This window comes from Limtongia smithiae (assembly GCF_038497785.1).
Source record: "Limtongia smithiae strain NRRL Y-17922 unplaced genomic scaffold V1518scaffold_2, whole genome shotgun sequence".
Taxonomy (NCBI): domain Eukaryota; kingdom Fungi; phylum Ascomycota; class Lipomycetes; order Lipomycetales; family Lipomycetaceae; genus Limtongia; species Limtongia smithiae.
The window spans coordinates 793,574-818,691 of record NW_027117623.1 but is presented as its reverse complement, the minus strand read 5'-3'; the positions used below and the strand labels follow the sequence as shown (position 1 = coordinate 818,691).

The window sequence follows — 25,118 nt, the reverse complement described above, 5'->3', positions numbered from 1 at the left end:
GTCTTCAGGACTGTGTCTATCTGGGTCTGTGCTGAATTCGATGCTCTCACTACTTTTCCTGTCCAGCCCCCACTCCATTCACATATCCCTCATGGGTCGATCTGGAAGCCCGGGACAGAACCTCGTGAACATGTGAAGAACAGCACACGCAGTCCGAGTGTATATCACTGTCTTGTTCCGCGATACAATGCACGCGCTATCTATATCAGCCACAAAGCACCAAACAGACCCACTCATCCGCGCAACCGGTACACGCCTATCTTCAACTTCTCCGTAATCATTACCCCCAAGAAATCCCGCAGCTAGTCTTCGGAGCTCGAGCAATTCGCTCGATACCTCACCAAATAGCATTGAACATGCCCTCCTTCACCCAAAACCCGGCCACATCGCGCACGCCTAATATGTCCAGCTTCAACGCCGTTGTTAGCTCCTCCGCGGTATGTAGCGCTGTCATCCTGTTAGACTTTCATCTCCCGACGAACATGTCGAATCCAAACGCACGCTCTGCTTGAAACGAGCAAATCTTTGACGCGCGTTCCAGAGTCATCGTCATGTTGAACATCCGGTCCTCGCAAGCGTCACGGCCACGGCTCCCAGCTGCTTCATCCGCGTCAATGCTGGTCCGAACTTCAGCTCTGCATATCGCGCCGAGTACATCACTAGTTTCATACGCAAGCTAGGGCTCCTCCCTATAAAAACACGGCAACTGGAATACCTCTCAAGATCGCCGGCAAGGTCAACTCGTCGTCGCGCGGTTGGGGCCGATAATATCCGCTTGTGCGGCGCACTTCCCACGACCTCCGCAGTACCGCCGACCCGCTGATGCAAGTCCATATCCGCGCGATTGCTGTCGGATATTTCTCTCACAATGACGCCTTAATTCTGCGGCTCCTGCTAGCCGAATATCAGATTCAGCAGCTCGAGCTACATCACTCCTGATCGATGGCATAGTCGATCAGATCTAGAAGTCCGGTCGCCAGCATGCTGAAAATCTCCTGAAAGAACTCCTCTTTAGTCTCATAGGGCGACAGAAACGCGCCAATTAAGTCTATATGTTGCTGTTTCGGAAATTTGGCGCAGCGCCAAGCGGATCCGCAACTCTGTTCATGTCCGCCAAACTGCTCTTGTCGACCTGCGCGTCGGTCTCGCCATTGGAGGCACATAGCTCCTGGCCGAGCTCGCTCAGTTCCCGTATGTTGGGCTTGTCTCCTTCAAGAGTGCCGCTTGCAATATAATTCACCATGTCTTCCAGGTCTCGTGGGAATCGTTGGATCGGGCGAGACCCCTTTCCATGAAGCACCTCGCAGGACTCGACATATTATAGAACCTTGATGATCGAGATGTAGACGAGTTTATGTCCCACGTGTTGGCGCCACAGTGTAATAGTCTAATTCAAATCGAGTTCATCAGCGTCATCATGAAAATCACACGGTATTCCTGTAGCTTCATGCATGCCTCTGCGTCGTTCCGCGCAGACATCGACCTGGAAGAGTTCGCCACGATGTCACTCATCACCTCAGTCCACATCTTGAGCAACGTCTCCACAGCTTAATTAAGCTTCTCCTCCATCAACCCTACGAGCAGCCAGCCGTTTCTAACTCCTCCTAAATCACAATTTGACCTGGGGACAAAGCCCACAGTGTAGAGCTCACCGCGTATAACGCATATATGTAGAACACTGAAAATAACAAAGAAATTGGCTGAAGCAAGAGAAGCTGCAGAGCAAAGACAAAGACCAAGAGAGAGAGCAAGAGGCGAGTGAGAAATGAGGAAACAGTGAGGAAAGGTAGATCAGGGAGCTAGGCGGGCGAGCATGGAGAGCGTGAAGGGAGAGGGGAGGCCCAAGAGAGGTGGCTAAAAGATAATGAAAGCGAGCGAGCGATGTGAGCTCAAGACAAGAGAGCCAAGGAGAGACAGCAGTGATCCAGATGCGAGAGTGGAGGCAGAGTGGGACAGGACAAAAAGAGAGAGCCGAGAGCTAGACTGGAGAGCAAGACCGGAGACTAAGAGACTCATACTCGATGGATGGCCAAGGTGGGCAACCGAGAAACAAAAGCTGATGACAACAAGATACGTCTTATAAAGAAGCTGGAGAAGACATGTTAAGTTGGTGATGAAGGTGAAGGCCGTCAAACGATGACCTACAGCGCGAAGGCTATCAAAACTAGCGACGAGACTAGACGTTTGTCAATAAGCTAAAGTTCTCACATGATGGAAGCGCATGTATTGAGTTGCTACATTATACTGCGATATTGAAGACGGCAGGAAAAAGTCGTTGAATAATTACGTGAACTAGATTACGGCAGTTTTCAGGGTGTCGGTTAGCTAGTCTACATGCACACTGTTCAGTACCAGTGTCTTATAATGTTCTATATGTTTCATATCTCGTCGGTATATCTGTATTATAGTAATTTCTTACGGTGAGTGTGTTGTACACAGCGTTTAGGCGCGTATCTCAACTTGGTCATCAGCAACTCGCGCGAGGGCTACAAGAGTGGAAGAGCGCACACTTGCACTGCCGGCGAGTCTGAAATCTGAAAACAGTCTCTCGCCAACGCAAAAGGTGTTATGGTTGCCAGTGTGGCTACAATCTCGAGCTGCTATCTGCCCACAGTTTGGTAGGGGGAGCGGGCTGCTGCTCAGGTCAGTTCCTATCTATCATACACCATCCACATATGAGATCTGTGCGTGTCAGGCTAGTTTGATAATGATATTTAGCTGGCATTGTTGTCCATGCTAAACCGCATATAAATATTACTGAATCATATCAGTGATAAATACTAGCTAGTTCGTTGTCTGGCTGTATCACAAGTTAAACAGCTTGCTGTCCTCGTCATCGCTGCCAAATTCTAGCCCAAGTTCTTCAGTGTCTCATTAAGATTCATCCGTCCTTATCATCAGCATACTCGCCCCGATCTACGCCAGCAGCAAGCTCTAACTCATCTTTATCTACTGAATCTTCGAAGTCCCTGTCATCGACAATTCTTGAGAAGGCTAAAACTTGCAAAGTTGCTATTTGATGCATGCACTATTTGTCGGATCGGTTCTTCACCGCAGAGGTTGACTAATTATTGATGTGTTTCTACTCGCTATTCAAGTCGTCGCCACAATTCAACATTTCCATATTCTTCTTTATCTAAGCCCTTGCATCTAATGGTGTTGTAACGCAAACAGTCACCGGCAAGGGCTCTCAACTCTGACATAGATGCGAGCAGAGGACGATTGTATGGCATGGGCTGCGACTTTCGCGAGATTCAGCTAATTGTAGCCTAATTGTATCCCGTCCACTTCGCCAGCCTTGTCATTCCAGCATCAAGGACCTCGGTCGCGTCATTGAAGCACTCGCTCTCTATCTTAACGGCAATCATGTCACGCGTGAGTCAGTTTATTGGTTTAAGAGGAACAAGAAATTATTGAATTGGGTCAATTTAGAATTGCACTGTATGATGTCAGATCAACTTAAAAGTGTTGGCAGTTTGATTTTGCTGTTATACTCGTCAGCCAAGTCTTATAGCGTACACTTTCTCGTCGTCGAAGCTTGCACTAGTCGGTGACTTTCATGTAGCGAACACACCAGGATATGGCTTCGATTCACAACACGAGCGTATAGTTGTTTTCTCAGCTGCATGAATTTGACTGGCACATTCTTGCAAGTCTGTTTCAGCTTCCGGTATTATTAACATTTCCAATCTCCAGGAGAGTATTGAGCTTCAGGTACTTTTGATCCTGCAACCCATTCTTGGCCCATTCACCCGAACTCGGACACGCGCTTTGCAATGTATCTATCCGGTCACGGCTTTCTTCGCACTTGCTGATTCTTTCGAAATATCAGTGCTGTTTTCCGCCGTTTCTTCGTGCTACATGTCGATATCATCGCGTATGTCGACGTCATGGCACTCCAGCAGCTTGTGAAATGTTGAGATCTCTTGGTAGTGGGTATCTCGATGTTGGGGCAGCCGTGTTTGGTTCATAACTTGGTCCATAAGATATATTTCTGACCACGTTGCATACAGAGGAACTGTACCTTGCACTCTGCAAGCTCTGCTCCTGCTTTACTGCCACTGCTGCTCTCAGATTCTTGCGCTTGAGACCGGCATTATAAAATGACTGCTGTTGGAGTGTCTGCCACCGCTGGTGCTGGCTGCTCGTTCGAGTCAATAAAACTCTTGCTAGACAGGTCGCGTTCAAATCCTTCTCCAAGTGCGACTAAATCCTGCAACGTTCGGGTGGTATTACATACGATGTTGGGTGTCATGAGCGTAGACGTGAAAGGTTAGGGAGTGCCTTTGATTTTCTAAGACTAATGTCTAATAAGGATAGCAGATACCAACTGGATCAAAATTTGTCTCGGCAATCTTTTGTCTATGGCTTTGAAAATCGAACAACCACATCATAAGTGATACATCGTCAGTCAATAGCGCTCTGTGCTCCTATAATGCTGCATAAGGAGCTGGACGTATCACTGGAAAAATGGAGATCGCGAAGAGCAATTATCATGCCGCATCTCAGCACGCCGCATTCATCAAGCCATGTTTATCCTTCTGCAGTGTACCAGACTGATTGGCACTACTAGAGCGTGCATGATGTGCGACATGTAGAGCGCTGAATGCGCTGCGACTGCCAGGCTCTTCGACGTCAAGATCGGAGGCCAACTGGAATTGTATTGTCGCTTAAGCGCTGAATTAATTGGACACGCCCAATAGGACCACGTTGCCATGCAGCTAACTTCATGCATTTTGTGTATTGTGGTGTCATATCTCAAACTATGTTGATTCTGCTCCGTTGTTTGGACCACATCTCTATCTGTAAAGCCTAGTCTAGTGTTGTTGTCTCACACCGTAAGCATTGATTTTATCTCGCTAGTCTCGCACAGAGGTCTAAAACCCTCCTAAATTTTCTACAAAGAACAAAAACTGATATCTTTTGACATAAATATATGTGGTTTTGATGGTTCTGATCAACAACTACCGGATTTCAATCAAAACATACCCGTATAATCCGCCACCCCAGCTCATCGTATCATAAATATAGTAGACCGCTCTACATCCCGTCATTTCTATCTATAAATACCCCGGGTTACCGAAGGATATCCTCTACTCGACAATAGGCTCGATGTTCCAGATGCCCTCCGCGTACTCCTCGATGGCGCGGTCGGAGCTGAAAAAGCCCATGTTCGCGACGGCGGAGATACATCGGCTGGCCCATGCGGCCTTGTCCTTGAAGTCGTGGTCGACGAGCGCCTGCGCATCGAGGTACGACTGGAAATCGTCGTTCACGAGGTAGTAGTCGTTGTTGCCGCCCACAGAGTTGATCAGCGAGCCGTAGATGTTGGGATCCCCGAACACGCCACTCTCAATAGTCTTAATCACGGTCTTAAGGTTCGGGTCCTCGTCAGGTGTGGTCGAGAAGCGGTGCTTGTGTCGCAGGTCGTCGACGGACTCGGCGAGGTGGCCAAACAGAAAGATGTTGTTCTCGCCAACCTCGCGCGTGATCTCAATGTTGGCACCGTCAACAGTACCAAGAATAAGACCGCCGTTAAGCACGAATTTCATATTGCTAGTGCCGGAAGCTTCGGTACCAGCGGTGGAGATGTGCTGCGAAATATCAGACGAAGGAATGATGATCTCAGCCTTGGACACGTTGTAATCGGCGATAAAAACAACCTTAAGAAGATCACCAATGTCCACGTCCTTGTTGACAACCTCACTGACAGAGTTGATAAGCTTGATGATGTTCTTGGCCATGTAGTAGCCAGGAGCACTCTTTCCGCCAAAGATGCACACACGAGGAGTGACCTCCTTCTTCTCCTCCGCAGTCATAGCCTTGATAGACAGGTATCGGTGGATAACAGCAAAGATGTTCATCTGCTGGCGCTTGTACTCGTGAATACGCTTCACCTGAACATCGAAAAGCGCGTCCAAGCTCACGTCAATACCATTGTGCTTCTTGATATGCGCCGCAAGACGAGCCTTATTATAACGCTTGATCGCGATCCACTGCTCCTGAAACTCGGGATCGTTCGCGAAAGGCTCGATCTTCTTGAGCAAGTTAAGGTCCTTCAAGAAGTCATAGCTGCCAACCTTGGAAGCAATCAAAGCAGAAAGCTTGGGATTAGCTTGATGCAACCAACGTCTGGGAGTAACACCATTAGTGACGTTTGTAAACTTGTCTGAACCGTACACCATAACAAAATCCTTGAAGATGGTAGTTTTGATCAATTCGGAGTGGAGCTCAGCAACACCGTTGACCTTGTGGGAACCAATGATAGCGAGGTAGGCCATACGGACCTGCTGGGGGGACGACTCCTCGATAATAGAGACGCGCGACAAGAGCTCGCGATCCTTGGGAAACATCTTCTCAACCTTCTGCAGGAAGTACAAGTTGATCTCGTAAATGATCTCCATATGGCGCGGGAGCAAGTTGGAGAAAAGAGGGACCGGCCACTTCTCCAAAGCCTCAGGCAGAACGGTGTGATTGGTGTAGCCGAAAGTGCTGGTGACAATGCCCCAGGCAGTGTCCCAGTCAAGGCCCTCCATGTCGATAAGGATGCGCTGAAGTTCAACGACGGCAATGGTGGGGTGAGTATCGTTGAGTTGAATGGCGACCTGGTCAGGAAACTCCTTCCAGGGACGGTGCGACTTCTTGAAACGACGGACAATGTCGTTGAGTGAGGCAGCAACCCAGAAATACTGCTGCTTGAGACGGAGCTCCTTGCCGCTGTAGAAGTTGTCGTTGGGATACAAGACAGCAGAGATGGTCTCGGCCTTCTGAGAATCTCGGACGGAGCTCTCGTAGTCGCCGGCGTTGAACTTCTCAAAGTCGAACTCGCGCGTAGGCTTGCTTGCCCATAGTCGCAAGTTGTTAGTGGTACTGGTGCCATATCCAGGAACAGGAACATCATAGGCGACAGCAAGCACCTGTTCGCCGCCCTCCCAGACCTTGACCTCCTTGCCGGCGTCGTTAGTGTACTTTCGGGTGTAGCCGTAGAACATAACGTCGATCTGAATCTCATAGCGTGGAATTTCCCACGGGTTGGAGAAGGTCAACCAGTAATCTGGCGACTCCACCTGGTATCCGTCGACGATACGCTGCTTGAAGATACCGTACTGGTAACGAAGACCGTAGCCCCATCCAGGGTAGTTGGTGGAAGCAATGGAGTCAATGAAGCAGGCAGCCAGACGACCAAGGCCACCGTTGCCAAGAGCAGCGTCGGGCTCCTGCTCGAGTAAGTCCTCAATCTTGAAGCCGAGCTCGCTGACACCCTCGGAGGCAATGTCCTTGATGCCTGCGTTGAGCATGGCATTGTCCATGGCGCGGCCCATCAAGAACTCGAGGGAAAGGTAGTAGATACGCTTCTGGTCCATTGTGGTCTGCTTCTGCTGGGTTTTGTTCCAGGCCACGATGAGACGGTCACGGATGGCCATAGAGGCGGAAAGGTAGGCGGCGAGGTCATCGCAGTTGTAAAGAGAGCGGGCGAGGGAGGTCTCGACATTGCGAACGAAGTCACGCTGTAGTGAAGCAGTTAGCAGGGTACATCCACTTCAAAACTGCGCTGCGCACGACGGATGGTCGAGGAAGACCAGAAGCACTTGGCCAACGGGTCACGATGGGCAGCGGACGCAACTGCGCAAACTCAATTCACACGTGGATGATGTCACCTGTCCGCGGCAGTGGCTGGTGGGGAGTGGCGGTGCAAACACAATCGGTTGGAGCTCTCTTGCCCGACGGACGACCCTGCTGACCCTGTCGCCCAGATCCCAGGAAGCTACAACCTGTGACCAAAAAGACGATGTCCGCAAGCTGCAGTGAATATGCGAGCAAAAGCGTGCGGGAGGGGCCAGAAAGTACGGCGTGTAGCATCGCGCGCGCCACCGAGCCGCTGAGTAGTGTGGACCGCGCTGTGCCTTGCAGACACCAAAGGATCGACGCGTGCTGAACCCAGCGCACGACGATGACGCCCGCACAAAGCATGCAACCGCCAGTCGTTTCTTCTTTTCCAAAAAAAAAAGCGCGCGCACGCAAACAGTAGATGCAAAAAGACTTACCTCGAACTCTTCCTTAGTCTTGAACTCCTTGACACCAAACGTCTGCCAGATCTCGCGGGACGCGGCAGGAATCGAAGCCTCGATGTTCTTGATCTCTTTGGGCGTGAAGCCGGTGGGCGTTCGCTGTAGACGAGAAATCGCATGTCAGCACTTGCACATACTCATGTGCAGAATGGCACTGGCGGATAAAGATGACTGTGCGAGTAGCACCGGACATCGGACCCAAAGAAGGCCGAGACCGCGATATGCCGCCCACGGCGATCTGCGCCTTCGCGGTGCGCCTGGAGGAACCGCAAGGCACTTACGCGATGCTTGGGCCGAGGAATGGCGGGGTCCACTTCGGCAAAGGTAGACATGGCGGCGAGGGGAGGACGGAAGGAAACGGAGTAGGTGAGTGGAGCGGTGAAGGGGTTCTGTGTGCTGAACGCGGTCAGTATTTAACGAGCCGGCTGCTGCAAGAGCCCTAACCGCGCCAACGACATCTGACCGCGTTGGGCTGAACTAGTGCTTTTTGCCCGTTCTTTCGGTCTTCTCGGCGCCGTGCTAACAGGGCGGTTGTGCTTTGAGTGCGTACGTGGTTCGCTCAGTGTTCGTTCTGCTTCTGGCGCCCGTCATAGGTCGACGTGCAAGCTGCAGGCATCTACATTCTGCTGTGTCTGTGTACCAGTGCTCATACGTGGTCACAACAACCACCGTCCGCAGTGCGCGGATCACCACTGCGGACGTAGACTGTGGAGAAGAGAGTAGGCGCTTTAATTGAAACTGCAGGCGTTTCAATTGAAACTACCGGCTTACTCCTCGTCCTAAACTGGCCGCCTTTCTCGCCTCCCCCGCTCCGCCTTGTACGTCATATCATGCAACTACACTGCTATTTATCTACACGCGCCTTATCCCGACCGATGTCACCCTAGTTCAACTTCGACGCTTTCTCATACAATAGATCAACCACCGTAGTCATATGGCGAATTGTGTCCAGCGCTGCGTCGTACGTGGCGTCCTGTCGTGGCTCGTCAAACACGATTAGCCATCCGTTGCCCTGGTCCAGCACGCCGTAGAACACCTTGTCCAGAATCATCTGGCTGAGTTTGCCTTCCACCTGGCGCGTATCCAGGCCGACAACCTCCGCCACGTGTGAGATCTCCACGCAAGAGAACGGCTCAATCACACGAACCAGGTTCTGCTCCAGCAGCGAGTCATAGAGCGCCGAAAAGTGCGATCGGATAATCGGATCTGACGACAGCTCCGCTTTATACGTCTCCAATGCATCCTCAAACTCCTTCAGACTACGGTTTGCGTGTGCAGACGCAACTGCTTTCATGGCCTCTATGTCCCGTCCCGCGTATTTCTGTGCCATCTTGCCCGTCAAAAGTGCTAGTCACTGCATTAGCTTAACTCATACCAGCCCAACTTCAGAAGTTACACTCACAGTGAACGTCGTCAGTGAGATTCAGCATGATCTTGCACAAAAGCATGTACTTCAAGACCGAAACCGCCCGAGCATTCTCCTGGCTCGAATAGCCCTCAAGTGCTTCCACGAAATAAGAGAACCTGCATATATCAGTCATTATCCAAAATATCAGTAATTACAATTGTGAGTACATACGCAGTCTTGTAGTCCTTATCGTCCGCATGCAAGATGCCGCTCTGCATGTCCAGGTTCGCTTGCATCAGGGTCGGGCTGCACAAGTATTAGCAAGATCTCTCATAAAAGCACTAATATACGCCATACCAGTAGATTGCATTCGCACTTGTACGTGCGCTGGTCAACGCAGCCCTGCTCTTCGGAATATCGCGCAGCGCATGATACACACGACTCTCAAACAACTGCACCTCCACCAGCACCATCTTGTCGTCGAGGCGCTTAAGCTCCTTGAGCAGCGTGTTGATAAGAGTCAACGCATCGTGATACGAGCCTCGCTCTATGTACAATGACACGAGACGCGTCTCCAAGCTCTGACGCAGGAAGTTGCGGCGTTCGCACACGGCCCATTCAATACACTCCTTCGTCACCGCGATCTGCGTGTCGAGCGTATCGGGGAGTATCGAAAACAAATCAATAAGTGTGCGTACTGCAGTCTTGTATTAGAATCGATTCAAGTATTATACCGATTCGTTACTGCAGCTTACTTATCTTGGCAACCTTCGACTTTGCGAGGCCGGACATGACCGTTCGTGACGTCTGGATCAGCTCTTGTAGCTCCTTGATTTTTCTGCATCACAGTCAGCAATCACGAAGCAACATCATATCTCCACTGGGAACGGCAAAACTCACGCATGATCACGGTATAGAGCTCCAAGTTCGTAGAGCGCCTGTTCCTGCTCCGCGATCGCCTTCTCGTTCCTGCCGACCTTCTCCGCCAGCAGCGTCTTGTACAGATGTTCTGCCTTCGCAAGGTCGTCGGTCTTCGCGGCAGCCTGAGCCTCTGCCAGTAACGATGATGTCGTCATCCTGGCGCAGTATAAATGCTGTCGTAGATGAGCGGGGGTCTGTTGTTGGCGTTGATCTGGATTGAAGGAAGCCGAGTGAACTTTGTGCTGGGAGTGTCATCTAACTATTCACGTGACCAATTCGCCCTCTGTTGCGTTCGCGCCGTCGCGTCTCACACTGCCTTCACCACACCTCACGCATCGCGCTCATCGCATCGCAGTATCGTACAATACACAGCTGCGGGCACATTTCTTGCGAGATAGAAAATTTCCAAATGTCTAGCAGCACCCGCTCAGCGGGCCGCACCCACAGAAAGCACACCCAATCGCGACAACATATACCTCCTGCCAACGTCGGAGTCCACGCACCGGTGCAACCGCATGTGCAAGTCCAACATGGCATGCAGCACCACGTCGACAAGCGCTACATTCGTCGCCCGCTTGAACGCAATATTCCATCAAAGATCGAGGCTCTTATTCCAGAGGCAAAGCTCTACCGCGATTTACGGGACGTCGAACAGAACATGGATGCCACTATCAGCCGGAAGCGACTGGATATCGAAGACATGCTTGCTGAGGGCGCAAAGGTTCGTACTCGTTCGTAATTTTAACTCGGATTTATAAGCTCACAATGTACAGGAACGGAGAAAGCTGCGTCTTACCATTTCTAATTCCGCTATCGACCAGCCCTGGCAAACAGTCGATCACATCGACCAGAACGCATTCGACTTCAACATCGGCACTATTCCATCCTGGATTCTCAGAATCGAGGGTAAACTCCTGGACGACAACATGAATCCCGATACGCAGCACCATAGAGAGTTCACAAGCTTCTTCCACAGCATCGCAGTTGAGCTCGACCGGCCCAAGGATTTATATCCCGACAGCAACGTTATTGTCTGGAATTTTCAGACGAAGGGCGGCATAGCAACTGGTGCTACAAGTCCGCATGCAGATTTTGTGGATGTCAAACGGAAAGGCGATACCAATGTCCACGCGCGGATATCGTTTTACCAAGCTACCTCGCCCGAGCGATACAAGCTGTCGGCAGCTCTGTCCCAAGTTCTCGGTGGAATGAGGGAACTTACCCGACAAGGCATTGTCATGGGTCTATGGCAATATGTGAAATTTCATAAACTCCAGGATCCCGATGACAAGCGGGTCATCAATCTGAACGATGATCTGCGTGAAATCTTCGGCCTCGGCTTGCGAATGCCGTTTGCCCACATGATCGATCTTGTCACACCTCATTTACTTCCCTTGGACCCTGTTGTTGTCAACTACACAATTTGCATTGAAAAGGACAACCAGCCTCTCGAGCTTACATACGACATCGATGTTGAAGTAGACTCATCTACTAGACACACTCTTCAAAACGTTCTTGCAAACTGGAACAGTAACCAGGAGGAGCTGCAGCTGTTGGATGATGTAATCGGTCAACGAATTCAAGAACTGACCACCGCGAAACTTCGCCGTGACTTTTTCACGCAAATGGCTCATGAGCCAGCGGATTTCATCAATAGGTGGATCGGCAGCCAAGCAAGAGATTTGGAGATTGTTCTTGGTGACAGGGAGCTTCAAAGCGAGGATGTTAGGCGCGCGGGGTTTTATTTATCAGAGGATCTCAAGGAGAGTATCTTTCTACTTCTGAACAAGAAGTAGCAGATTGTGTTTTTGTTGTTGTCACATAAACTGTCTGTATTATTAATTTGGAAGTGTATTACTATTTGGACGGTTGTGAGTCTCTTGAATAGTGACAGATTGCCTGTATTTAGTTGCCGTCGCCGTTATCGCTAGATTCATCGACGTTGATATCGATGCTTGAGCCGTCATCTTCTCGTTCATCACTGCACTCCAGAACAAGGTCGCATAGCTCTTTGTCATTCACCCAGTCTATTCCACTTCCAAATATGATACCCTGGAGATCAGTAATCGGCATGCAATCCAAATCTGCAAACAGAAGCTCACTTACCAGTATTACCGGTTTTAGTGTGTCAATTTTCTCTTGCGTACTCGATATGGACTCCTTGTATCTGGTCTTGTCGTCAAAATTACTCATAGAAATGAATCAAGTTCAATGTACTTACGCTCTTATTCGCTCTATATCGTCTCGGCTCAAGTCACTCCTTTGTTGTCTGCGTCTGTCTCGTAATAGAGTAATGATCTCCTTCGTTGTCCTTTGATTTCGTTTTTGTTGGGCTGATAAGGGGTATTAGCAAATTTGTCTATATAGTCTTATTAGCACGTACCTCTATTGCTTTGTTGTACTCGCTCAATTTGAATCCTAGTCTCGGCTAATGACATAGCCAACTCGCGGATGATCTCAAATGACCGATCCTGGAACGGCAGCTCTCTATTCTCCGGCGCCGCCTTATCGTTGAAGAAAGACATCGGCCTGCTGAGTTAGACTGCAAATCCGCGTTCGACACAAATTTAATAAAGTTCATACCCGTTCTTGAGCTCATTTTGTAGCATTGCCCGATACTCCTCAAGCCGTGCCTCGTCGCGTAAATCCTGTGCGGGAATCACCGAGAACCGCCGCCGGACATTCTGGTCCAGAACAACCTCGTTTACAGAAATTTTTCGCTTTAAAATATCAATTTCATACAGTAAATCCTCAAGTTCGTAGATTTTGTCGGTGTTGATAGATGCAAGCGCGTCGCCGTTGGTAATCTCACCGGGGGGAGCTGCCTCGAACTGATTCACGTCGTAGAGCCGCGGGACGCCGGTTGAAGTAGAGATGCATAGTTTCAAAATGTCTGTAGAGAGAGTATTCAGGTCCATCGTCAGGACATGGCCGCGGTTCCTGGAATTAGAGGCCCGTTCAGATCATACAAGTGGTGACGTCAATGGCGGAATTGCGACGCGTTTTTTGTGCGGCTTGCGACGGCCCAACGCAGAACGGCACCTGCGATTTGGTTACTTGTTAAGCTACAGCTAGACACGTTGAAGTGGACGCATATTCATAATATATACAGCCGATTAACATGTGCTAAATGCACTATCTAAAACTATATACAAAATATGAGATATCCAAGAACAGATTACGCGTATGAGACTTAGTCCTCCTTGGTAATCCAGGCTCGATCATCCATGTACTTCCTCAACGGCTTCGGGATCCAAACTGCTTTCCGTTCCGGATCATAGAAATTTTCCAAAATAGCCACAATCACGCGTGGCACAGCTAAAGCCGTGCCGTTTAGCGTGTGCGCAAGGACAGTAGTCTTCCCATTCATCCGCACCTTCGTGTGCAGCCTTCGAGCTTGGTAGTCCAGACAGTTTGAAGCCGACGTAACTTCTCCCCAGCTCTGGCGGCCAGGCATCCAAGCCTCGATGTCATATTTTTTGTACGCTGACGCTCCAAGATCCGTGCTTGGCATATTCAGGACTCGACAGTGAAGACCGAGTTGGGTAATTATAGACTCCTGCAAGTCTCGGAGTTCTTCGAGCATATTTTCGGAATAAGATTCAGTCTCTGTACACCCAGGAACCCATGCAAAGAGTTCAACTTTCGTGAACTCGTGAACTCGGTATATACCGCGCGTATCACGTCCTCGAGCACCCGCTTCGGCTCTATAGCTCCTGCTAACACCCGCAATCTTGACAGGACACTGGGCAGACTCGAAAGTCTTGTTGCTCGCCCATGATGCAAGCGGAATCTCAGCCGTACCAGTTAAACACAAAGTTCCATCATCCGGAATAGCTCCATCTTCGGAAGTACCGCCAGCGACAGAAAGGTTGTAGATCTGCCGTTCGCCATCTGCATCGCGTGGGCGGAATCCGCATGCCATGGCGTACTCTCTTCTGACCACAGATGGCGGCATCATGACTTTGAATCCATGCTGTCGAGCCATTGACAGCGCAAACTGAACCAGTGCTTGTTCCAATAGCGCGCCATCGCCAATTAAGTAATAAAACGCATGACCAGATACTATGGATGCAGTTGTAAGATCCAGCAACCCTAGCTCATTCCCAATGTCAACATGATCTGGCCTAGTCTCCTCGAAATCAATTGGCCGTATGTACTGATCGTCATTGATAAGATGGCTCGAGCCCTTTTCGGGTGGAGAACACAAATATTTTACCACCTCCTCGGTCTCTCTAGGACAATCATCGGGGAGTAAATTTGGCACAGAATCCATGTACGCGCTGATCTTGGCTTCCAACTTTGCAATCTCATCATCCACCTTCGTTCCGGCGACTTTAACCTCGTTAAGCCGATCCAGCAATAGTTTTCGGTCCTCTGCAGAAAGATCATTTTTTCCAAGTTGTTGATGTAATTTCTTGCGTTCGGAATAAACCTCAGTCCGTTTCGCCTTGTTGGAATTTGTAGCCTGATACAGCTCTAAAACAGCCGGAATTGTCTCCGCAACCTTCGGAAGTCGTCGACGAATGCATGATGAAATATAGAGTTCGGGATTCGCAGTTAAGTGGCGCAAATTATACTGCGGAGGTGCAAGATATTGTGACCGCGGTGTGTCTTGGACGATTTTCGATGTCGAGAAAGCTCGCTTCTGAGCATGGAGAATTGTGGCTGCGTATCGGCGCCATGGAGCACTGGTGCAGCCCATTAATCCTCAAAATAATGAACGTAGAGAATCCAATTGATCGACTTGCCAACCAGGAATGCGTTCGACCGTCCGGCGAGAGCCTTGCGTAGTCTTCTCTTTCACGAGAACGCGAGGTTCGTGAGGCTCGTGGGCGTTGGCTCCGAAACGACACCAAATTACAGCTTCTATAGGCTGTACAAGCCGCTCGCATAGTTCTGGTATCACTTGCAAACTCCCAAGTTCTCATGGTCTCCCACCGTTCGTGGCGCCTTCACTAATTTTCAGGACTGCTGGTGCTCGTGATTCTCGGTCAGCAGTACGGCTAGTTGCTTTACCTTTCACGATAAGCGGCTGGTGACTGTACAGCATGGCCATATCTCAAGGAATGCGAGGAGGCTCAGACTCTTTGTTCAACGATTTGCTCAAGCCAGAGTATCGTGGAAAAAAGCTGACTGATCCAGTGAACACAGCTGAGGTTAGTGAAGCTGGTCGACGTGCAACATACAAAGATTTGCTCTAACTATTTGGCTCATCATAGGACAAGTGGCTGCTACTTCCAGCTTTTTTGAAAGTGAAAGGCTTAGTAAAGCAGCATCTCGATTCGTTCAATTACTTCGTCAACGTAGACATTAAGAAGATTGTGCGGGCCAATGAGCGTGTTGTCAGCGACGTCGACCCCGAGTTTTACCTCAAATACATCGACATCAGAGTTGGCATGCCACAGCGACGAGACTCGAACAGTTTGAACACTGATATAACGCCACAAGAATGTCGACTGCGTGACCTAACTTACGCTGCTCCCATCTTCGTGGACGTCGAGTATACTCGTGGCAAAAAAGTCGTTATACACAAGGGTCTAGAAATTGGGCGCATGCCGGTTATGTTGCGCAGTGCGAGATGCGTTTTGACTGGCAAGAATGAAACGGAGATGGCGAAGCTGATGGAGTGCCCATTGGATCCCGGCGGGTATTTCATCGTCAACGGAACAGAGAAGGTTATTCTTGTCCAAGAGCAGCTTAGCAAGAACCGTATCATCGTCGAGGCGGACGAGAAGAAAGGAATATTTCAGGCATCAGTTACCAGTTCTACGCACGAGCGCAAGTCCAAAACATACATTCTCACCAAACACGGCAAGATTTATCTTAAGCACAACTCGATTTCTGAAGACATCCCAGTCGTTTTGGCTCTGAAGGCTTGTGGTGTGCAGTCGGATTTGGAGATTATGCAACTTGTTGCGGGCGCAGATGCACGCTATCAAGAAGCCTTCGCGATTAACATCGAGGAATGTGCCAAGCTCAATGTCTTTACACAACAACAAGCTTTGGAGTATATTGGCGCCAAAGTCAAGACTAGCAGGAGACCGATGAGCCCTAGGCTTACAACGCTGCAGGAAGGATTTGAAGCTCTGGCTACTACCGTTATTGCTCACATCTCTGTAAACAACCTTGATTTCCGAGAAAAATCTCTGTATATGGCGCTTATGACTCGGCGTGTGCTGATGGCTATGATTAACCCATCATTGGTCGATGACAGAGACTACGTGGGCAACAAGCGTTTGGAGCTGGCAGGCCAGCTCCTATCTGTTCTTTTTGAGGATTTGTTCAAGAAGTTCAACAGTGACTTCAAATCCAGTATCGATAAGGTCCTGAAGAAACCAAATCGGACAAGCGAATTTGATGCGTTGCTCAATATTACGATTCACAGTAACAACATCACCACAGGCATGAATCGTGCTATTTCGACAGGAAATTGGTCACTCAAGCGATTCAAGATGGAGCGCGCCGGAATTACTCACGTGCTAAGTCGTCTCAGTTATATCAGTGCGCTGGGTATGATGACTCGAATTTCAAGTCAGTTTGAGAAGACGCGAAAAGTTAGTGGACCACGTTCGCTACAACCATCGCAGTTTGGTATGCTGTGCCCGTCGGACACTCCTGAAGGAGAAGCTTGCGGTTTGGTTAAAAATCTCGCACTGATGACACATATTACCACTGACGATGAGGAGGATCCGATCAAGAAGCTTGTCTTTGTTCTCGGTGCTGAAGATATTTCCACAATTACAGGTCGCGTTTTGCATGCTCCTGAGTCGTACGGCATCTTTCTCAATGGTACCATGATTGGGATTACGTGCACGCCAATGCGGTTCGTTTCGCGGTTCAGAAGTCTTCGGCGAAAGGGCAGAGTGTCTGCGTTTATCAGCCTGAATATGAACCATCATCACAAGGCTGTGCATATTGCGACCGACGGCGGAAGGATTTGCAGGCCTTTGATAATTGTTGAAAATATGAAGTCACTGGTGACTGCAGACAATATTGCTGTAAGCGCTGATTTGTTACTATCGGCATTGACACTCGCTAACCTTAATTAGGATCTACAAGCGGGAAAACTGGTATTTGATGACTTTCTCAAGAAAGGACTCGTCGAATATCTTGATGTGAACGAAGAGAATGATTGCAATATTGCAATTTACGAAAATCAGATCACCAAGATTACGACCCATTTGGAGATTGAGCCTTTCACGATTCTTGGAGCCGTCGCCGGTCTGATTCCTTACCCTCATCACAATCAGTCGCCAAGAAATACGTATCAGTGCGCTATGGGTAAGCAAGCTATTGGTGCCATCGCGTATAATCAACTACAGCGATTGGACACGTTGCTGTATCTCATGGTGTATCCACAGCAACCAATGGTCAAGACGCGCACGATTGAATTGGTTCAATACGACAAGTTGCCTGCAGGCCAGAACGCTACTGTTGCTGTTATGAGTTATTCGGGCTACGATATTGAGGATGCACTGGTCCTAAACAAGGCGTCTGTTGACCGTGGATTTGGACGATGCCAAGTATTCAAGAAGAATACCACGGTTTTGAAGAAGTACTCGAATCAGTCGCATGATCGATTAGACGGCGTAAAGAGAGATCAAGATGGAAATGTGATTGCGAAGCACAGAATTCTCGAAAACGATGGTTTGCCTGGAGCTGGCGACGAAGTATTCCCGGGAATGGTCTACGTAAACAAGCAAGTTCCTACGAACGCGTCGGACAGTTTGATTGGTGGTGCAGATGGCGCCGCTGGAGCGGAAGAGTACAAGGACACGCCAGTGACTTACAAAGCCCCAGAACCAAGTTATATTGACAAGGTGCTTTTGACGACGTCTGAATCCGAGCAGCCGCTGATCAAGGTCTTGCTCAGACAAACCAGACGACCTGAACTGGGAGACAAGTTCTCCTCTCGCCACGGTCAAAAAGGCGTTTGCGGAATTATTGTTCAACAAGAGGACATGCCATTCGCAGACTCTGGTGTTTGTCCGGACATTATCATGAATCCACATGGTTTCCCATCTAGAATGACGGTCGGGAAAATGATCGAGCTGATATCTGGCAAGGCAGGAGTTCTGGATGGATCATTACAATATGGAACGGCCTTTGGAGGAAGTAAGCTTACGGATATGGCAAAGATTCTTGTTGACAAAGGATTTTCTTATTCCGGCAAGGACATGCTCACGTCTGGAATTACTGGAGAATGTCTTCAGGCATACATTTTCTTCGGACCAATCTACTACCAGAAGCTCAAGCATATGGTCTTGGACAAGATGCACGCGCGAGCACGTGGACCCCGTGCTGTCTTGACTCGACAGCCTACGGAAGGTCGTTCAAGAGACGGTGGCTTGCGACTTGGTGAGATGGAGCGCGACTGCCTGATCGCGTACGGTGCATCAGCACTGCTTCTTGAGCGCTTGATGATCTCAGCCGATGCGTTTGACGTGGATGTGTGCGGAGAGTGCGGACTGATGGGATACAACGGCTGGTGCACGACATGCAAATCTGCGAAGAACGTGTATAAGCTTACGATACCTTACGCGGCTAAGCTGCTGTTCCAGGAGTTACTTTCCATGAACGTGGCACCCCGATTGAAATTAGACGATGCATTTTAGTGCATCAAATCTAGATAGATCTAACTGTAAATAGAACTGTGGACATCAGTAGCAAATGGCTTGGGGTTGGATGGATAGATGATCAGCGGCTACTACTTATCAGAATAACCGGCGGAGTGGTTATACAGCTGCAGTCAAATCTCGATTCAATGTACTGTTAGCGTACGCCCTAACCCATAGTGGACATCTTCTTACAAGGGTCTTGTGTAATGCTTTGATGCACAAAAAATCGCCGCAGCTCCTTGTCCTATCTTGATATCTGCTGTTTCGTGCTAGCGCAGCACAAAGACTAGATAGAGCCGTTGTGTCTTTTAATCCCTGGTTTTGGGATTGACGTAATTCGTTACTGTAGGTAATGTTCCCCTGCTTATTTTGATGGCGACTACTTTTCTGTTCGAAGACCGCGTGGCGAATCTGGAGCTCGCGAAGCTCTGCATGCTAGCATATAGTGATACCTTACGAATAGTCCGCGAGCTAGTAGGCACTAGGCAGTAATCGTATTATATTGCATCATGCTTTTTGCAAATAGTTTGATAAGTTTACGTCATTCGTATACGCGAAAGCTTCAGTTTTGCTACTCAGTTTTGCTACGCGTCGGTCGAGTCTCATAACTGTTTCAAGCCATTCAGACGTACACCTAAAGCAGGGATCATAGTTCTAACGCGTAATATTATATAGTTCATAACCGCTCCATCCGTATATTCTACAGTCGAAGACGCATAAGAAACCTTGAAATACCAACCGCACGTTGTATCGTACTCTAGGCGGCATATCGGTCTTAAGGCATTGAAAATAACACGACACACTACACATCATATCGCCTGATAAAATCGTATAAGAGCAAACATGTCATCTCCAGCCGTCACTGAGTTCGAGAGCGTGCTTCAGAGTATGCTTGAACTGAGGGCTCCCGGCGTATCAGGATCAAAAATCAGACGTTTGTCTGAAATTGCCATGCAAAATATACAGGTATATTCAGTCCTCTCGCATATATGATATACAGCATCGGCATCCCCAAAGATTGAGTGGTGGATGCAGTGGTGTAACCAGAAGTAACGTAACTAACGTCGCTGTTCTGCGCAGTCTGAATCCGTACTGTTTCAAAAACTGTATACACACTTCAAACGAGCACCGAATACTCACAAACTTGGAGCATTATACGTTATTGATGCTGTAGTACGAGCATATCAGGATGAGGCGCGAAAGCTTGGCCAGGTGCCTTCAGCAGACTCGCCGGAGGGCACTCCCGCAGCGGCCGTCTTCAGAGTCTCAGGACTGATCGATAACTTGATGGCGGATATCGTGTCTGCACCAGAAGATCAAAAGGTATGACTGGGTTGGGTTTGGAATCACAGAGTAGGAGCTTACCAGTTTCTGCAGGACAAAATTCTGAAAGTTGTTGATATCTGGGAGAGGGCGACTACATTTTCACCAGAGTTGATTGCATCTATGCGAGGACATTTCAAGAATGACTCTGGCTCGACGACACCTCCATATCCCCCGCCGTCACATCTGCTTCCTCAGGCTCCGCGTGAGTCTTCGCCTTTCAAGTCCACGCCCGCGCCGGGGCCTGCCATTCACGCACCTGCGTCGCCTGCACTTGCTGCACCTTCCGCGTTCCCCCCTGCGCCTGCGTCTGCGCCAGCTGTTCCAACGGCTCCGGCTCCTGTTACAGACACGACGTCTATCCTTGAAGCTTTGGCAATCATGGCTAAGCAGAAGGATACGCCATCGGCGACAAGCGCTACGTCACTAGCTGTACCATCTCCCAAGCCAGAACGATCTGCTGTTCCCATTTCAGCACCACCACCACCTCCTCCGCCGCCAGCTTCGGCACAGGGATCATTGCTCTCTATGATGTCACAGAATGGCGGGGCACCGAGCTATTCGTCCCCTTCCTCGGGCCAGTTCAACTCGCTAGCCTCTGCGCTCGGCCAGGGCGCAGTTTTACCACAAGCGCCGGCGGGCGGACTTGAGTTTACAAGTTTATTATCTGGAGCCGCCAGCGCTCCTCCAGCACCCGCGCCTGCACTCGCTAATGGCGGTATTGATTTCTCTTCGTTACTGCCACTGATGTCGAATGGCCAGCAGCCATTCCAATCGCAGCCCCAGACGACGCCAGCCATTCCTGCAGGACTAGCTGGATTCCCTGGATACATGTCTGCCGCTGCGCCGGCGCAGAACGGTATGGAGCAGCAACTTGCGCTGATGCAGCTGCTGATATCGCAAGGTGTGCCAATTAATCAAATTTTGCCACTGCTTCAAAACGCGGCGCCGTTTGGCGCTACGCCACCGTCTATGTCTGCGCCGTCGTGGGCAACACAATCACAGGACGACTCGAGAGGACGCGGGTCTGGAGCGTTTGGTTCTGGTTCCCGACGAAGCAGATCCCCAGACGGACGGCGGTCCGGATCGCCGTCATATAGAAATCGAAGCCCGCGAGGAGGCGAGAACCGTCGACCAGCACCGGATATCAGGGCCAAGACTATTACGATGGATACTACTATGCCGCCGGACTGTATTAAGGTGATGAGCCGGACACTATTTGTGGGCGGGGTTCCACAGACTATGTCCGAAGCTGAGCTGATTGCTGTGTTCGAACAGTGCAGACCTGTGCAGAGCGTGATCATGAACAAGGACAAGCGGTGTGCTTTTTTGAAGGTATATCGTCGAGAAGATGCCGAGGCGATCAAAGACACCATGGAGACCTACCACGGCGACGACTTCACGTTGCGCTGCAGATGGGGGGTAGGATTTGGTCCGCGAGACTGCTGTGAATACTCTGCTGGCATCTCGACCATTCCGATCGCGCGGTTGACGGATGCGGACAAGCGATGGGTTACAACTGCCGAATATGGCGGTACAGGTGGTCGCAAATTGATGCCCGGCATGGTCGTGGAGGAGCCAGACATTGAGATCGGCGCCGGAGTATCTAGTAAGGCTATCTCTCGACGCATGCCGACGAACTCCAGCGGCGAGATGGGACCAAAGTCTACTACGCCAGATAGCTTCAGAGGTCGTCGAAGAAGGCGGTGAATGCGCGATTACTATGGCGATGTATGTGATCCAATACTGCTATTTCTCAGTCGTAGACTCAAAAGTATTTGCAGTTTGTTTTTTTTATGTTGGAAACTGTGTACTACTGGCTAGCGATGCATGATTGTATTTGAATATTGTTCTGCGACTGATTTTTTGAGGTCAAGAGCTACGAGAGCTAGATGCATGTATGCGTATGACTAGTTGTGAAATGCTGAGTTATGATTAGTAAAATTTTAATTTATTTCAAAATTTTATAAGGTGTAAGTCACGGAAACTCGGAACTGCTAAGCGAGAGATAAGACAGTGTCCTAAAAAGTGCGTACAGGGTAGTTGAGCGTGAAGCGCGGGGCGAGACAGTTTACCCGGCCTGGGACATTGGAAAATTTCATATCCCAAGGGAGCGTACAGGAGCAACAGCAGTGAGCAAGATCTCGCACGGCCAGCTAGACACTCACAAACAGCGAAGATGAGCGCAGACAGTAGCACAAAGGAACGATTGTCGAAGAAGCAGCAACGCGCCAATCTGTTCCGCAAGGCGGTGAAGAGCGGCGAGAAGTACGTGCGTCCAGAGAAGGAAGTTTCCGCAGCGGAGCATGCGTTGAAGAAGCAGGCAAAGGAAGCGGCGCAGGCTGAAAAGAAGGAGAAGGCGCGGATGGCTGCTGAGAAGAAGGCCGAAGCGGAGAAGACCAATGAGGAGGAGGAAAGGAAGAAGTTTGAAGAGAGCGAGAAAGCGGCAGAGGCAATCAAGACGAAACGAAAGATCTCAGAGGTCGATGAGGGCAATGAGGATGCTGCTACGACAACCACGGAAGAAAACAGCACAAAGAAGAAGCGAAAAACAGGTTACAAGCCGCGGTTCATTCTGTTCATTGGCAACCTCCCGTACGCTGCTACCACGGAGTCACTCAGCAAACATCTCGCCGCGAGCAAACCAGACGAAATTCGCCTCGCGACGGACAAAGCCACCAAAAAGGTGAAAGGTTACGCGTTCGCTGAGTTCACCGGCGACGACGCGTCGATCCGCATGAACGTATGTTTGCGTCTACACCATACCGAGCTCAACGGCCGCAAGATTAATGTCGAGCTCACCGCTGGCGGCGGAGGATCCGGCGCGAATCGGCAGGCAAAGTTGAAGACGAAGAACGAGGGGCTAGAGCAGGAGCGCAGGGATATTCAGACGACTGCAAAAGCAGTTGCAAAAGAAAAGAAAGAAGGCGCGGGCAAGAGCACGGGGAGTAATGGCGTGCACGAGTCTAGACTGCATTTGCTTCAGTAGTTGTACACACAACACAAAAGTTATCGGGCGTTTTTGTTTTTCGGTTTTGACTCGATTATATATAACAAATTACAACGACGGGGCTTGTGAGACTAATTACAGTAATCAAACAAAGACCAAGGAAAAGGCAGATCAGTATATGCGCCTAGGCAATAGATAACACAGCACAAACGAGGAATATTACACAACACAACTAAATAACAACAAAAGCAATCCATACCCGAAATATAGAAACATAGAGAACAACGTGAACACTGACAAATGAGTCTAACAAAAAGGCCAGTCGGTGGGACAGCGGCCAAGTACCGAAAGTGTCGTGTCATTCTACAACAAAAAATGGGGGCTATCAAACGGCGTTGAGGGAGGTGGAGGTAGAAGAAGCGCCGAGGAGACAAAATTCTGTATATGAAGCGGAGGTCGTGGAGGCAGGGGGTCTAGAGCAGGAGGCGGGAGAGAGGGAGAACCGAGTGATATAGGAAAGGTAGTGGGGAGTGGGAGGGTGCCGAGGCCCAACCAGGCAAACAATGGTTGATGGAGTATCCCGCGATTACAAAATGACGCACTTCTTCTGTTTTTTGGCAACCGGCTTTGGGGTCAACACGGCTCTGGATAAGCGATGTTAGTAGACGGTCGGAGAAGATAGGGCCGTGCGAGACGTACCGGATAGCCTCGTCGAAGACATTCTTGAGACCTTTTTGTGTAAGAGCGGAGCACTCCAGATACCTTTTGGGCGACATTAGTAGCATTCGAGAGAGAAATTGCGAAGTGAAACCTACTTGATGGCATGGATATCCTTGGCCATCTGCAACCCCTGCGCGTAGGTGATGGGCGCGCTTCGTCTCTCGCGGAGCTTATCGATGGTCTCCTTGTTCTCGCGCAGGTCAAGCTTAGTACCGACGAGGATGATCGGTGTGTTAGGAGCGTGATGGGAGATTTCGGGGTACCACTGAGAGATGAAGGGTTAGCGCGATCAGGGCCAGACAGGTCCACATGCGGACATACCTTTGTGCGGACGTTTTCGAACGAAGGAGGCGAAACGAGCGAGAAGCAGATGAGAAAGACGCCGGTCTGGGGGTAGGACAATGGCCGCAGTCGGTCGTAGTCCTCCTGGCCGGCCGTATCCCAGAGGCCGAGGTTTATTGGTCTGGAGTCGACCATGACGTTGGCGGAGTAGTTGTCGAATCTATGTGGGGGGGATGTAAGCATGCGGAGAGAGAGAGACGGGGGTGCTGCACGGGGCTGGCTGATGGACATACACAGTGGGGATGTACTCTCCCGGGAAGGCGTTTGTGGTGTAGCTGATGAGAAGACATGTCTTTCCGACCGCGCTGGAGGGGCGGGATGTTAGCTGTTGTAAGCTTCGGCACAGATGCTGCAGGGATGGCTCACCCGTCGCCGGTGACGACACACTTGATGCTCTGCATTGGAGGAGGATGAAGAGGGCGGGGAGGGCGGGGTGGGGGGCGAGACAGGAGCGGAGCGGCAAGGGAGAGAGCGTGGAGGTGAGCGGTGGGAACGAGGGTTGCGCGGAGGGTTCTAGGCGAGAAGAAGCGCAATGACAGTAGGAGGCGGCCGGCAGCAGCAGCAGCAGCGGAGACGGCGCAGACGCGATGGACGAGGAGAAGCGGACGAGAAGCGCAGAAAAATGCACGGCTCTTTTGTTTCTGCTTCTACGCAGCTTCTTCGCCGACGCCGCCAGCACTACCACCAACACCGCGCGCATACACAATTACTCCCTCCGCGGCTTCGTCCTCCTCTCAAAGCCCGCCTTGAGCACCAGTCGCCGCGACGCCACCGCTATCTACGGCGCGTACTCTACGGGTTCTGCCGCCGCGGCCAGCCACCGC

General features: G+C 50.1%; 10 protein-coding genes across 10 annotated transcripts; 4 read left to right on the top strand and 6 right to left on the bottom strand.

Annotated features, from left to right (window-relative positions):
• Nucleotides 1-1,048: 1,048 nt before the first annotated feature.
• Nucleotides 1,049-1,243, bottom strand: V1518DRAFT_425711 (uncharacterized protein; the record flags this gene model as incomplete). Its single annotated transcript, XM_066905940.1, has 1 exon — nucleotides 1,049-1,243. One exon carries the CDS (start codon nucleotides 1,241-1,243, stop codon nucleotides 1,049-1,051), a length of 195 nt encoding a protein of 64 aa, XP_066761347.1.
• Nucleotides 1,244-4,914: 3,671 nt separating this feature from the next.
• On the bottom strand, nucleotides 4,915-8,676 carry V1518DRAFT_166262 (glycosyl transferase). Its single transcript, XM_066900805.1, has 3 exons — nucleotides 8,351-8,676; nucleotides 8,046-8,168; nucleotides 4,915-7,508 (listed from the first exon to the last, which is right to left on the bottom strand). Exons 1-3 carry the CDS (start codon nucleotides 8,399-8,401, stop codon nucleotides 5,094-5,096), a joined length of 2,589 nt encoding a protein of 862 aa, XP_066761346.1. The 5' UTR covers nucleotides 8,402-8,676; the 3' UTR covers nucleotides 4,915-5,093.
• A 100-nt stretch (nucleotides 8,677-8,776) lies between these two features.
• On the bottom strand, nucleotides 8,777-10,646 carry V1518DRAFT_412142 (uncharacterized protein). Its single transcript, XM_066903020.1, has 6 exons — nucleotides 10,318-10,646; nucleotides 10,173-10,255; nucleotides 9,775-10,114; nucleotides 9,649-9,723; nucleotides 9,472-9,593; nucleotides 8,777-9,416 (listed from the first exon to the last, which is right to left on the bottom strand). The coding sequence occupies exons 1-6, from the start codon at nucleotides 10,491-10,493 to the stop codon at nucleotides 8,953-8,955; spliced, it is 1,260 nt and encodes a 419-aa protein (XP_066761345.1). The 5' UTR covers nucleotides 10,494-10,646; the 3' UTR covers nucleotides 8,777-8,952.
• A 19-nt stretch (nucleotides 10,647-10,665) lies between these two features.
• Nucleotides 10,666-12,601, top strand: V1518DRAFT_391142 (uncharacterized protein). Its single transcript, XM_066901761.1, has 2 exons — nucleotides 10,666-11,059; nucleotides 11,112-12,601. The coding sequence occupies exons 1-2, from the start codon at nucleotides 10,748-10,750 to the stop codon at nucleotides 12,132-12,134; spliced, it is 1,335 nt and encodes a 444-aa protein (XP_066761344.1). The 5' UTR covers nucleotides 10,666-10,747; the 3' UTR covers nucleotides 12,135-12,601.
• On the bottom strand, nucleotides 12,144-13,318 carry V1518DRAFT_412137 (uncharacterized protein). Its single transcript, XM_066903019.1, has 5 exons — nucleotides 12,922-13,318; nucleotides 12,722-12,867; nucleotides 12,560-12,671; nucleotides 12,445-12,505; nucleotides 12,144-12,390 (listed from the first exon to the last, which is right to left on the bottom strand). The coding sequence occupies exons 1-5, from the start codon at nucleotides 13,254-13,256 to the stop codon at nucleotides 12,244-12,246; spliced, it is 801 nt and encodes a 266-aa protein (XP_066761343.1). The 5' UTR covers nucleotides 13,257-13,318; the 3' UTR covers nucleotides 12,144-12,243.
• A 100-nt stretch (nucleotides 13,319-13,418) lies between these two features.
• V1518DRAFT_412135 (uncharacterized protein) lies at nucleotides 13,419-15,326 on the bottom strand. Its single transcript, XM_066903018.1, has one exon. It carries the CDS (start codon nucleotides 15,041-15,043, stop codon nucleotides 13,532-13,534), a length of 1,512 nt encoding a protein of 503 aa, XP_066761342.1. The 5' UTR covers nucleotides 15,044-15,326; the 3' UTR covers nucleotides 13,419-13,531.
• V1518DRAFT_412134 (uncharacterized protein) lies at nucleotides 15,218-19,012 on the top strand. The gene is made up of 3 exons (XM_066903017.1): nucleotides 15,218-15,497; nucleotides 15,561-17,339; nucleotides 17,391-19,012. Exons 1-3 carry the CDS (start codon nucleotides 15,390-15,392, stop codon nucleotides 18,954-18,956), a joined length of 3,453 nt encoding a protein of 1,150 aa, XP_066761341.1. The 5' UTR covers nucleotides 15,218-15,389; the 3' UTR covers nucleotides 18,957-19,012.
• A 790-nt stretch (nucleotides 19,013-19,802) lies between these two features.
• On the top strand, nucleotides 19,803-21,992 carry V1518DRAFT_404014 (uncharacterized protein; the record flags this gene model as incomplete). The annotated part of the gene is made up of 3 exons (XM_066901878.1): nucleotides 19,803-19,925; nucleotides 20,040-20,282; nucleotides 20,337-21,992. The coding sequence occupies 3 exons, from the start codon at nucleotides 19,803-19,805 to the stop codon at nucleotides 21,990-21,992; spliced, it is 2,022 nt and encodes a 673-aa protein (XP_066761340.1).
• Nucleotides 21,993-22,416: 424 nt separating this feature from the next.
• V1518DRAFT_412131 (uncharacterized protein) lies at nucleotides 22,417-23,465 on the top strand. The gene has a single exon (XM_066903016.1). The coding sequence runs from the start codon at nucleotides 22,462-22,464 to the stop codon at nucleotides 23,269-23,271; it is 810 nt and encodes a 269-aa protein (XP_066761339.1). The 5' UTR covers nucleotides 22,417-22,461; the 3' UTR covers nucleotides 23,272-23,465.
• A 229-nt stretch (nucleotides 23,466-23,694) lies between these two features.
• V1518DRAFT_447959 (P-loop containing nucleoside triphosphate hydrolase protein) lies at nucleotides 23,695-24,695 on the bottom strand (the record flags this gene model as incomplete). The annotated part of the gene is made up of 6 exons (XM_066906486.1): nucleotides 23,695-23,876; nucleotides 23,932-23,994; nucleotides 24,048-24,217; nucleotides 24,274-24,454; nucleotides 24,528-24,599; nucleotides 24,661-24,695. The coding sequence occupies 6 exons, from the start codon at nucleotides 24,693-24,695 to the stop codon at nucleotides 23,819-23,821; spliced, it is 579 nt and encodes a 192-aa protein (XP_066761338.1). The 3' UTR covers nucleotides 23,695-23,818.
• Between the last annotated feature and the right edge of the window lie 423 nt (nucleotides 24,696-25,118).